The following is a 13,524-nucleotide window of genomic DNA, read 5'->3' as shown; positions in this document are numbered from 1 at the left end:
CCACATATTCTTCAAACGTACCATTTATGTCTTTGTCTTGGAGTTCATCACCGGGTATGATCGGTAACACTTCATAAAATTGTTGGGATCCATGGATGCCACATGCTTCTTTATATCACAAAAGGGTATTCCGATTCTATATTCATTTGATTAGTTGCAAATTTTGTTGCAAATCCAAAAGGAAGAAATATTTAAAGTCTTGATCAGGTTTGTAGATTATTTCGGGTATACATACTTTTATGGATGGAATATTCATGCCTATTTGAGCAAAGATATATGGCCGGTATATATTAATCGCCCTTAGAATATATGGCCGATGAAGCGTTTACATCATCTTTAGATAAAAGTGGTTCAAGTTATTTTTCGGTACATAAGTTTGCCCAAAAATAAGGAGGCAGGTGTTGACAACCAATTTCGCCAATCTTAACGACGTCCTTTTGTAAGCCAAAATTAGCTGTTAACACGACTCTGAATTGCAGGCCGAAAAGAAGCGATTCCGTGGAGCTGCTTGGATTCGATCCCAGATCGCGCTCAAAAGAAGATCGGAAATTATAACGAACAAACATTCGTTCTACCGTCTCCTCGCGCGACGCTCTTCTCCCGAGCGCTGCACCCTCCCCGAGCGCCCCCAGTCCCCCAAGCGCTGCCCTGCCCCCGCAGCTGCTGTGTGCTACCCTCCGCCGCCGCTGCCGCCGTGCTGCCCCGGCCGGGCGCTGCTGCCTCCCCGCGCCGAGCGGCCGCTGCCATCGCCTCCGCGCTGCCCGGGCTGGGCGCTGCCGCCGCGTGCCTCCGTGGTGCCCCCGCCGGGCGCTGTAGCCGCCGCCCGCCGGGCCAGCAACCGCGGTACACGCCGCTGAGCGCCGCCGCTGCCCCCGCCCCCGCCACGCCGCCCCACGTCGAGCGCTGTCTCCGCAGCCGTGCGCTACCCCGGCCACCAAACGCACCGCTGTCCTCGTCGCCGCCACCGCACACGCTCTCTCCCTATCAACTCCTTTATCGAGCTGGAGCGGGTCGCGGTGGAAGTGCTCCCAGATGTGATCCGAGCGCCGTCGCCGCTCATCCCCGTGGGTCCTCTAGTCGAGCTCGAGGAGGGAGACGTCGTGTCAACATGATCAGTGCGGCGGAGGACTTTGTCTGGTGGCTAGACGCGCGCTAACCATACTTCGTTGTGGACGCCTCGCGGGCCAGCTTGGGGGTGTTGTCGGGGGAGGAGTTGGCCGAGATGGCACACAGGTTAACATTCGCGGGGGCCACGGCCATTCCTATGGGTGTTGCTTTCGGACTGCAGCAAGATACAAGCAACTCATGCGCTTCAGTGGTGGCAAATTATGTTCATTACAAGTGGCAATTTGATGTACATGGATGAACATGGTTATTTTTGTTTGTTATCAGCGGCAATTTGTGTCCACTAGAGTTGACAATTTGTGCCTAGTAAAGTTGGTAATTTGTGCCCAGTAAAGTTAGGAATTTGTGCCCAGTAGGGGCGCGGCGGCTTGCAAATAGGGTTTGTGTTGGTCGTTTTGAATGGATGTGGATAGATGGTACCTCAATTGGAGTGGACAAGATGCAGTGGTGGTGTTGTGGGTAATTTTGACCGAAATGGTATAATACATGGTAATATGTGTTCATCGGGGTGACGATTTGTGATCATGTGGGTGGCAATTTTGTGTTCCGTTAGTGTTGTGTGTTGGGTCATTTTGAACGGAGTTGGTAGTTCAATTCAGATTGGACGAGATGAGGGATGCGGTGGTGGGCGGTAGATTTTCTTATTGGAATGGATGAATATGATTATTCTTGTTCATTACGGGTGGCAATACAAATTTGTATTCACTATGAGGGTGGGGTGGTTAGTTGTGTTCATTACGAATGGCAATTTGTATTCATTAGGGGATGACAATTTGTGGTGGTGGCAATTTATATTCACCAGGAGGATGGAGAATTGTGTTCACTAAGGAATGACAATTTATGTTCTTACATGGTGGCAACTTGTATCCATCAAGATTCAAGGGTGGCAATTTGTATCCATTTATGGGTGACAATTTGTTTTCTCATTTATTTTTAATCAAGGGTGGCAATTGTTGTTCCGTTCTTTAAGTGTGACAACTTGAATAGGTGTGGCAATTTGTGTTAATTAGTGGTGTCAATTTGTATAAATTGGAGTTGGCAATTTGTATTAAGCGGGAAGATGGCAATTAGTAATCACGGGATGGCAATTATGTTCATTAGAGGTGACATGGAGATAAAGGGTGTGTGGGGGGGTGGCGGGTCGTTCTAAAATGGAGACGGTAACTCGATTTGAAGTACTGGAGATGCGGAATGCGATGGCAAGTGGTAGATTTTGACTAAAAGTGAATTTTTAGAACTTTTTTGTTCTCTTTTTATCGCTCGCTGCCGCGGCCCGTGCGGGCCACCGCGTCAGCTCCCTAACACGCGACTGTCGTGCTCTAGTCCAGCCGAATTAGGGGTGACAAATTGTACGAAACTTTTAGATTTTGTTTAAACCTGAAAGTATTGTGATCCATATGTTCAGACATTTCTGCTGTTGTGTTTTAAACTAGTACTCCCTCCGTTCCGAATTAACTGACGTGAATTTATATAAGAACATGTACAAATCGACTTAATTTGGGAAGGAGTGAGTACAAAAGTTGGGGAGTCCAGAAACAAAAAGAAAAAAAGTCACATGAAAACCTGACACGGGTCCGTCATGTCACGCATGCAGTGCTCTCCTGCTCGCATGCAGCCATCGGACCTCCAGCTGCCTCTTTCTCGCATGCACACCGTCGCGCCAAAGAGCTATAGCGCGGCGTCGCGCGCTGTTCCAGTCCAAAGAAGATTAGGGAGGAACACGTGCTCGGTAATGTCCAGTCGACTTCGCAACACGATCACGCCTATTCACACCTGACTTCTTTCCGTACTTGAGCAGCAACTATCCCTCCGAAACAAACCATCTTCCCCAGAATCTGCTTCTCCTCGTCACGGGAGAAAACAAAAAAAGCTCCGGCACCAGCGCCTTCTAGAGGTCCTATATATACCGCCTCCGCGCCCCCTCGGTCTCCTCCGGTCTCACCGAGTCCCCGTCCCAAAACAAATCAAACCGAACCAAACCCCGCTACCTCCCACTGCCGTTGCGGCATTTCCCCGAACACCTCGCGCGCGCCCGCCTCACCCCACCGTCGCTTCCTCCTCCGCGCCGCCGCGGGGATCTCGCGAACACCTTCCCGCACGCGTACGCTCCACGCTCCGGGATGGTCGAACCCGCCGCTAGCGCTGGAGTAGCCGCCCTGCGCAAGGAGGCGGAGGCGGTGCGCGCGCTGGACCGCGACGGCCACCACGACGAGGCACACGCGCGTCTCGACGAGCTCGTGGACAGGCACGCGGGATCGCCCCTCGTGCTCCACCTCGCGGGCCTCTTCCACCATGCCGCCGCCAGGCGCGCGAAAGACGAGAAAGATCTCGCGGCGCAGCACCTCGTCAGCGCGGAGCTCTACGTCACCCTGGCCAAGCGGTTCGCCCCCAACTGCATCGAGATCTCCGCCCTCCTGGCCAGGGTGCTGTTCGAGGCGTCCAAGCACGAGGAGGCAGAGGCCGAGATCCGCCGAGCCATCGAGATTCCCTGGCCCGTCGACCCGGCCGAGAACAACGTCGTGTACGACGAGGAGAGGTGCGCCAACACCACCAGGGACCAGCGGGTGGAGAACTCCAGGGAAATGGCTACCTTGTTCTTCAAAGTCATCGGGGACTGGGTCTGCAATAACTATGTCCCCGCCGTCGTCGGCAAGGTACTTGAAGTCGAGCTCGACGCCGACGATCGCGAGGGGGCGGCACAGGCGCTCAAGTCGGCAAATGACCTCGCGAAGCGTTACCCTTACTCGTCGCGCGCGCAGTTGTTCCGCGCATACATGAAGCTCAATTTCGCGCGCGGCCTTGACGCGACCATGGACAGGAGGCCCTTTCTGGATCGCATCCGCCGCAACATGAACGAAGCGGCAAACCTCTTCGAGAGCTCTCTCGTGCTCGCCATATTCCGTGCAAAGCTCTGTTTCGTCCTGGGTTTGTATGGGGCTGCGTACCTTGAGTGCGTTCGGGGGTTTAACACAGGGGACCCTGTTGACCCCAAGTTGGAGGACGTGCCTCCTGGGTCTGTAGATGGCGAGGAGTGTGCTGATAGGTTATCTTCCATCTACACAGAATTCGCACGCTTAATCCGGAGAGTCGTGTGGGTTGTCAAGGGTTCCTGGGACTCCATGACAAGCGCGCAGCAGGACAGCTTCCTATCAGTGAGACTCTTTGAGCTGCGTAAGTACTATGATGATGTTTACGAAGATGACCACTGGGCTGCAAGGACCATATCTGATGCAATGACCTTTGTGAAGAAAACCAGGTCATGGAGGTTCTGGATTTGCCCTTATTGTGTTGGCAAAAAGTTACCAGATACAGATTCCCTCTTGCGACACATGTGCAGCAAACACCCAGCAGAGAAAGACCTGCCGAAGCTGCGGACAGTCTTAGAACCAAAGGGTACATCTGTGGATGATAATTCTTTGGATGAGATAACTGTTGGTCAAGATTCAGAGGACCATTACTTTTTCCATTTCAAAAAGAAGGATTATATATTTGAACACTTGTTTCTAAAGCCATCTACAGTAAGTGATGAAGAGTCATTTGCTAAAATACGAGAGGAGAAAATCAAAGAAGGAACTGAGATCCTAGAGAAGATTAAGCAGAGGTTGAGGAATTTACCCACAGACAACTTAAGTGCTGAGGTCTGTTCAATTTTCCCTTTTGCATGCCCTCTTTGAACTTTCTATTTCTTCCTCAGGTTCATTCTCATACAACTGTGCTTATAGTTGTCTTTATCCCAATAATCTTGATCTTGTTTGTACATTGCAGTTCTATAAGGCTCGTACTGAAATCCAAGACTTGTGGCATGATTTTCTTGCGATTTCTTTGTTGGATTATCGCGTAGTCATCTTGCCCCTGGTGAAATCATTCCTATGGGTTCGTTTACATCTTCGGTTGCTTATGTTTGAACTAGGACTAGTTATTTGTTTGTTTACTCCAACAGTGCACTGACTTATAAGACTGTAACCATCTTTGCAGGAAGAATTGATAAAATTCACGAGTGATGATAAGACTGCCAGTAAAAGTATTAGCAATGCTGATATTGATACGGTGTTCCCTAGTGTTCTTTATACCCCTAACATGGATGCCATGCTGGAACTTACCTACAAGCTCTCGGATGGAAACAAGGACCATGAAAGTGGAGAGGACCAAGAAACAGTAAACATTAAGGTTGCATTCGCCTATATTTACTGGCTTTATCAAACAAATTTCTATGTGTTGATTGTGGAATTATAAGACTATAAAAATCTTTACAGGATGAATTTATAAAATCCACGAGTGAAGATAATGCTGCCAGCAAGAGTATTGACAATGCTGATATTGACACGGTGTTCCCTAATGTTGTTTATGCCTCTGGCAGCAATGCCATACTGGAACATACCTATAAGCTTTCGAATGGAAATAAGGACCATGAAAGTGGAGAGGACCAAGAAACAGAAAACATGAAGGTTGCATTTGTCTATATTCACTGGCTTTATCGAACAAATTTCTATGTATTGATTGTGGAATTAATTCCTATGACATTTAAATGTTTTATTAATTGATCTTTATAAATTCAAAGCACTAACACCTTGAAAAATCTTTACAGCCTTCAGGTTTAGACAAGACACTTGTTGATGATGAAAAAGGTGAAGAAAGGTATAATATACGATCCTTTTATTCTTATTTGGCAGTAAAGGTAGTTATGTTTACGTTTTACTGGCTCTGCCCTTATGTATGTTTGACCCTTGACAACAGTAGATGTTTTTAATTTTCAGCGTACCCACATTAGATGCTGTAGTCAGTAGAAAGTATAACTGACTGGATACTATGATGGGATTATTTGTGCATGCATACAATAAACCTTCAATATTTCATGGTTGACACTAGTCTTCTGACCCCTATGAAAAAAGGCCATAACTAGATTCAAACATAATTAACTAAAGAGATTAGGCATGACCTTCTCAATATTCAGTTGATAGACTGTAGAAAATGCAAGCAGGTTTGTTAAATTGTCCTCCTTTTTGTCTAAACTATGTAAGGAGGTCACTGGTTTCGTTAATCGTGCAGGTGCAGTGAGGATCTTCTTGAAGATCGCAATTCTGAGACGCTGATAGATAAAAAATTATCAGATCCAACAATTTACATGGATGGAAGCGGGAAATCAGCTGCAAGAATTGCAACTCTGGAACGGAATAAGAAAGGTGATAGCTGCAACTTCTCGTACCCTCATAAGTGACCATGACTCTTTCCTTTTACTGAAACGGGGATCATAATTACATCAATTCTGAAACATCAGTCAAGCTCAGGAAATAATGATCCGTACTTATTACAAACTGTCATGTATGAATTAAATTGGAGATTAGTAATTCTACTGTTACTATTTGAGAGTGGCATGTCGAGACCTCTTCTGGAATTGCATGATTTTCTAATATTCGCACTATGCTGTCCATATCTGTTCTGAGATTGCATGATATTCTAGTATTCGCACTGCACTGTCTATATATACTTTTTGTAGATAGGACGATGAATTCTTAAACCCGTGAGACATTTACACTTCCAGGAGTTTTCATCTTTTGGTGTCAATAACAGACAAAAAATATATAATTCAACTAAGCTGCCAAGAACCATAGGGAGCCGCTGTATTTGTCTTCTTCTCTTAGCTTGTGTGACGACCTCAATCTCTTTGCAAATCTTTCTACAGAAGCTATCTCCCAAGTCCCCAGCTTGAATTATGTATTTATCCGTACCGAAACCATGGCTTGGACATGATATGATGATGTTGCGAGTTGCAACACCTAAATTGCAAAGCCCTGTTGGCTGTTGCTTTGTGTAGTGTTTGATCCGAGAATAAGTTCATGGTAGTTGGAATTTATTCAATATGCTGATTTCTCCAATAAACAGGGTAATGCCATCCATTGTCAACTCAACCTGTCTTTGTTTGCTTCAGATTTTCGTAGGTTTGTGCACCCATCAACCCAAATGTACTGTATACATACCTAGATGTTAACTAGTTAACAAGATTCAACGCACAGGAGTTCCACTGAAAACATTCAACTAGTTTAGTTCATAAAATTAGTTGAACCATCACTACAAACAGTCAACTGGACTTTAACTAGTTAACAACCTTCAATGAAGCATCATTTTTTTGCATTGTGCAGCCACTACCTTTCGGGTTTCATGAAATTTTAAGTGTTGCTTTATTCACAGGAGTATTGTTGCATAGTTTAAACAATCCTGACAACTGATAAACATCTCTCTGTTATTATTTGCACACGCGAATTCGTTTTCACCGTACCGCAATTTTCATATCAATTTTATTGTTACCACAATTTTCAAATTGTTTGTCAAATATGTTCTGTACTGTTGCAAATACTGTTCTTACCAACAGCTCATAATCCAGGAACTTCTGGCCAATCTGTTGGGAAAATGGCAAGCAACTTCCTCTATCAACCAAGTGTTAATATTTTCAACCACAAAAATGCTGAGAAAGTCCTGTCTAGTTTGCGTGTAATCATACAGGTATGGAAACTTGCATATGGTTATTTTGATCTGTCATGTGTGTGTGATTCTAATTTCCTATGAATTCGTGCAGTCATTGTGCAATTTGAAGCATTTGAGAGATAAATTCCTAATGGGGGAACTTAAATGGGACCCGTCTAGCAACAACCCCTGCATTGCTGACTTACTTTATGAAATCTTCTTTGCTTGGGAAAGATATGAACCTTACCCGACAGTCGATGTGCTGACTTCTGTGAAGACCATTCTATTAAGACTTGCAGATGACAGCAGTATATATGAAAAGGTATACCTTGAATACAATTTTATAGATTTACATGGCATTTTGTTCAAACAAAAATTATGAAAAGCTACAAATGTGGTTCACTGCTTATGCTTCCTTTCAATTTATTTCATTTGCATGTGTCCATTTCTTACTTTGTGGTGATTGTGGAGCTTTGCAATGTTTTCCAACAAGATATGGATCTGAAATTTTTACACTTAGTAGAAGGAATACTCCCATTTACATACCAGGACTAATTATTATTTTCTTGCTATTTGTTCTGTGTGCACTCTGAATGTTATATCAAGTATAAACACTACGGTTACAAAATTGTGGTATGTTGTTTGATTTGTAAGTCCTTATGCTTTCTCATTTCTTTTTATTCAACTTATATGTTAAGTATTGAATTAATGGTCTGTCAGAAACAACAAACATATGCATTCTGCTTCTGTCCTATTTGACTATACCTGCACATTTTTGGGTCTTTAAAAGGGTAAATCTGGTGAATCAATTCTGGTTGCAGGTTGGTGAAATTTTTGCTTCCGAGACTGTGGTCACAATTCTAATTGGATTGCATATGTCAGATACTTGTTCGAGTTTTAGTTTCAACACTGAGATCGGGGGAAATGTAGTAAACCCGATCACATGTGGAGCTTGCATATGCCCAACACATAATCTTTTTGGGATCAATTTCAATGTGCAAATGAGCTGCAGGTGTGGCAAGTGTTCAGACAAATACCTATATACTACGCTTTTCCATATACTTGATGCTGGTTCAGCTCAAACAACAAAGGTATGTCTTTTGCAGTAGATTCCTGTCTAGCCAAACTTGTATAGGTGGATATATGATGCAAGAGTAATCTCGTAAGTATGGAAGGTTGACTGGAGATCCTCTTTGTCCATTTTTTTTTGCAGATCAAGTCCTTTTCAGAGCTTCAGTTTCTATTGGATGAGCAATTCTGTGAGGACCACAGCTGCAAGAATTGCGGAATTATAGAGAATGTCGATCTCTTCCTTTCGAACATGCCACAGTTCTTTACAATAGGTAAACATGACTGTCTACAATAATAAGTTGCAATTTTGCGACTTTCCTTATGCATAAATTAAAAATGACACTTGAGATATATTAGTCACACAGTTATTACAATCCAACTTATTTTACTAACACCAACAATCTATGTGTATAGTAATGAGCGATAGACTTTGATTCCATAAAAGTGATTTCTTTTATTTAATAGTGATGTATGTCCCACTCAAGAAAAATGTTCCAAGAAAAAGATATATGTTGCTTGATGTGTTTTGGGCAATGGGAAATTTCGTGTTTCTGTTGGTTTTGTATATCTTTCTCACTTGACAGTAATTTGAACAAAAATGTTCATCGTGCTGCCTCTTTCTCCTGTTATGTTGCAGTCTTGAACTGGGCCAGTGGCAGCAGAAGCCAGGACACTTTCTCTGAAGTGCTGGCTGGTATTACTTCTCCCCTTGACGCTGATTTCTTTTGCAGAAGTGCTCATTCTGCAACCAAGTATGTTGTTACCTCAATGGTATGTGCATATCAAACCTTTGTATTTTCCTGAATTCAATTGTAAAAAGAACTAAAAAAAATGCTTCTGTCGTTTAATTCTGATGTTAAGGTTCCAAAAAGGAGGAGAAAACAATGAGCTATTTGGTATTGGTTGATATACATTACCCTGAGAGTTATTCGTCTCTTCTTCCTTGGCTGGTGCTGGTTGCTACCTTAATATTGGGATCTGCATGATGCACCTTTACTGTCAGTATTGATGTTCCATTGTACTTACAAGCTGAGAGCCAGTTTGTATTACTCTAAGACTGGAGCGAGGTTCCTGTTTTTGTAAATGGAGCACGGTATAAATGGCATGGTTACCAGATTTAAATTGGCTAGGTTACCTTGATAAGTTATTTTTCTGCTGTTTCTAAAGAAGTGGATAATGGGTTCAAACTGTGATGCATCATAAATGAGGTGGTCATATAATACTTGGGGTGATAGTTCCAAGTTGTCAAATGGTCCTATCTGTGACATATATTCTCCCGTCTACTTCTCTGGTATAAAATGTATGGATCATTCAAGACATGAATTTGGTGATAATCGATAGCTTGTGTGATCCTGATGTTGCTGAACTTTTTCTTTGAATGTTCCGTTAACTGAAAATGGGATAATTAACCTCTGATTCTCTATCTTGCATATCCTGTCTAATAATAAATGTCTCGTGAATCCGAGAACATAAACCGGGATACCTTTTTCTGCACACCTTTTTCTCTCTATGTTTTAATTACGTAACTCTCTTGGTGCTTTAAGTGTTACTGCAGGCCTACTGCAATGTTTGTGCATGATGCAGCTACTTAATTTACCTGCTTATATAAGCTCATTCCTTGAAAATATAACTCACTTGCAAGCTTCCATCTTATGCCTGCTTGCAATCTGAACTCTCTGCAGATCTGCTATGCTGATGAGCGCTACCTCTGCTTTGCTCGTGATGAGGACAGCTGGCTTATATTTGACTCCGACAAAATCACGGTAAGCAACTCTGCAGTCTTGATCGAGCCCTCTGTTCTTTCTTGTAGCCATTCAATTCTGAACTTCTTGATTTGTTGATGCAAATATACTGGGTGCAGACAGTATTTACTTGGGATCATTTGCTAGAAAGTTTCAAGGACTGCAAGCTCCAGCCTGAAGTTTTGTTTTTTGAGGTCATCAAGTAGATCGATGCATAGCTTTGCCGAATGAGGACCACTCTCATAAGATCAGAATCAAATTTTAAGTTCTTTTTACTTGTCACCATCTCGATGATGTTTCTTCGTGGGTAGGTCACTTGTACATCGAGTTACATAAAAACACTCCAGAGATGGTATAAATTGTTCTTTGGTTCTGAATAGAGAAGAAAAGCTCTTGGATAAAAACACTTACGGGATCGTGTTTTATCTTGGCCACTTGTGAATATGGAAGATCTTGGATACTACATAGTGCTTCTGTAACCGAGTCAATAAAAAAGGTGATTGATAAAGAAATGGAGAATTTGTGTTAATCTTAATAACGTGCTCGAGGGATAGACCGGCTGTAGCGCCGTGAAGTTACTCCGTAGAGCCGTCAGGGGGATTTGCCGGATTCAGCTGAAAGAGTGAGTTTGCTTCTAATGTTTTTGGTGAACTTACAAAACAAGGACAAGGTTTCATAAATTGCAACTAATATTTCAGTATCGAGATGGATGTTCAACAATATTAGTGGCGAAGCCGGAGAAAAAATGCCATTGTGTTCAACACTGTTTGCTTTACTGTAAACTTTCACTAATAAAGTAATAAACAATGATAAATCTAATGAAGATTTAGGAAATTTTATTTGGTTCATTTGATCCAATACGTATATGCTGGCTTCGTCCCTGAACAATATGAAGGTAAGATCCCAACAAACACATCGAGAAGTGGCAGCTCATGCCTGCTAAGGGCATCCACAAAAGGTGACTCTTAACCGACTCTCGTTTAAAATTTACTTATGTAGATCTATGTGGAGGAAAGATAAATATGAGAGAGAAGAGAAGTGATTCTTAGTGAAGAGCGAGATTCTCAAAGAAAAAATCGACTAAGAGTCGGCTAAGAGTCAACCTATTTACCATTGTACATCATCGCATTTAATGCTAACAAATCTTTACCCTTATAAAAGACTCCACTGATGACGCCAATCTCTCACCTTCACACCGTGTCTTTTTTTTTCCATCACTTGTTGAATTAGACAAGTCATTGAGATATGGACGAATATATAGTATATGATGTAACATAATAGTACAACATTCTCCTTAAACAAGGGTTTAAAAATCCGTAGCAGTGCACGAGTATTATGCTAGATAGTAATAAATAAGTTTTAAAAGACACAATCTATTACATGTCTTATTTTTTCATCGACTCTAAATGATGTGAAGAGTCAATGAACTCTACTATTGCGAATTCTCTAAGGACGTCTAAAATCCAGTGATGTCAACTTCCCTTTGAGGCAAAAATACGAGATCACTGGCTTGCAACCCCAAAATTCTAGTGTTGCATTGAGAAAGTGACCTCCGGAGGTTTCAAAACCAATTGATAATGTCAGATTAGAATCGGATCTCTCTACTCTCAAAGGCCATATAAAGATCCTACGCTCCTTGCAATTACGGAACCTTCCAGGTTGGTATCCGAATCTCTAGGGATCCAAGAGTTATGAAAATTAAAACATCCAACGTTCCATTGCCTTCCGAGAAACCTTATAATTTCCTAGAAGGAAATCGAAACCACCAGAATTACTTGCTGGAAGCATACATTGTCTCTTGGATGTTCATGAATGGGCTCGCAACCTCTCAGATAAAATGACGTTCCCTGCCTAGTTTCCGTCAGATCACTTTTTTGGAGTGTCTAAGACAGACGAAACCGCAGACTTTGGGTTCTAGAAATATGATCCAAGAGACAAAAGAACGAACGTTCGTTAATTATAAATTCCATTTAAGTTGTTGTTACTGTGGCTTCACTACCTGATCCTAGCTCTAAATTTGGGTCAGTTCTCATGGAAACTGTTTCTCATAGCTTTTAGTATTAAAACGAAAAATAATAATCCCTCCGACCCATATTACGTGTCTCAAATTTGTCCAAATATGGACGCGTATATGTTTAAAAGTGTCTAGATACATGTAATATTTCGACAAGTAAAATATGGGTCAGAGGAAGTACTACTATCAAATACACACATGCGAAAAGTCACATCAGATACACTAGAAAAGCATAGTAGTTTAGAATTAATACTTCCTCCGTCCGGAGACCGGAAACGGAAACAAGTGACTTGAATTTATATAGATTCTTATACAAATCCAAATTAATTATTCTCGGATGGAGAGAGTATATTATTTGTTCGTAAGTCCTATATTTGAGGTATGAAATTCTGGAAGCAATAATAGTAGTAGCATTATTACAATGTGTATTTTTTCTTTCTAATAGAGTTTATTTCAAAATAACGAAACCCCCTCCAGCCGAAATTACCTGTCGCGAGTACTGTTTTGTGACAAATTTACTTATAAAGACTAGTTGACCTATTCTTATCCTCATAACCACAGTAGCTCATCATGTTGCAACCACCTATAAAATGCGAGATAACGTAGCAACTTTCGGTACATATTTCGCGAGAAAATCACGCCACAAGTCCGCTTACCATGTTCAACGAAAATTGTGATAACAGCTGATGGTCAGCTGCAATTGCAACCACCAAATGTGAGATAACGTAGCAACTTTCGGTGCCTATTTCGCGAGGAAATCATGCCACAAGTCCGCTTACCATGTTCAACGAAGATGTGGGATAACAACAGATCGCCTGCTGCAATTGCAACCGCCAAATGTGAGATAACGTAGCAACTTTCGGTGCCTATTTCGCGAGGAAATCATGCCACAAGTCCGCTTACCATGTTCAACGAAGATGTGGGATAACAACAGATCGCCTGCTGCAATTGCAACCGCCAAATGCGAGATAACGCAGCATTTTGGTACAGATTTTGCAAAGAAATCACGTCACAAGTCCGCTTATCATGTTCAACGAAGATGTGGGATAACAACGAATCGCCTGCTACAATTGCAATCGCCAAATGCGAGATAACGTAGCAATTTTCGATACA

At 42.6% G+C, this 13,524-nt stretch overlaps 1 protein-coding gene across 3 annotated transcripts; it reads left to right on the top strand.

Annotated features, from left to right (window-relative positions):
• Positions 1 to 2,841: 2,841 nt before the first annotated feature.
• LOC100845321 lies at positions 2,842 to 10,815 on the top strand. Of its 3 annotated transcripts, XR_002966510.1 has the most exons (14): positions 2,846 to 4,763; positions 4,891 to 4,998; positions 5,101 to 5,292; positions 5,379 to 5,570; positions 5,711 to 5,760; positions 6,172 to 6,305; positions 7,505 to 7,623; positions 7,697 to 7,906; positions 8,406 to 8,675; positions 8,798 to 8,927; positions 9,293 to 9,426; positions 9,517 to 9,748; positions 10,338 to 10,418; positions 10,517 to 10,568. XR_002966510.1 is itself a non-coding variant. In XM_014903323.2 (13 exons), exons 1-13 carry the CDS (start codon positions 3,246 to 3,248, stop codon positions 10,601 to 10,603), a joined length of 3,225 nt encoding a protein of 1,074 aa, XP_014758809.1. In that variant the 5' UTR covers positions 2,842 to 3,245; the 3' UTR covers positions 10,604 to 10,815. The 3 variants fall into 3 exon arrangements, 2 of the variants coding, with proteins under 2 accessions (XP_014758809.1, XP_014758810.1); XM_014903323.2 differs by lacking the exon at positions 9,517 to 9,748 and having other exon boundaries at positions 2,842 to 4,763; positions 10,517 to 10,815; XM_014903324.2 differs by lacking the exons at positions 10,338 to 10,418; positions 10,517 to 10,568 and having other exon boundaries at positions 9,517 to 10,021.
• The last annotated feature ends 2,709 nt before the right edge of the window (positions 10,816 to 13,524 follow it).

The sequence above is a fragment of the Brachypodium distachyon genome, chromosome 4 (genome assembly GCF_000005505.3).
Source record: "Brachypodium distachyon strain Bd21 chromosome 4, Brachypodium_distachyon_v3.0, whole genome shotgun sequence".
NCBI classification, from domain to species: Eukaryota; Viridiplantae; Streptophyta; class Magnoliopsida; order Poales; family Poaceae; genus Brachypodium; species Brachypodium distachyon.
The sequence above is the reverse complement of the archived record's forward strand: the minus strand, read 5'-3'. Positions and strand labels throughout refer to the sequence as shown.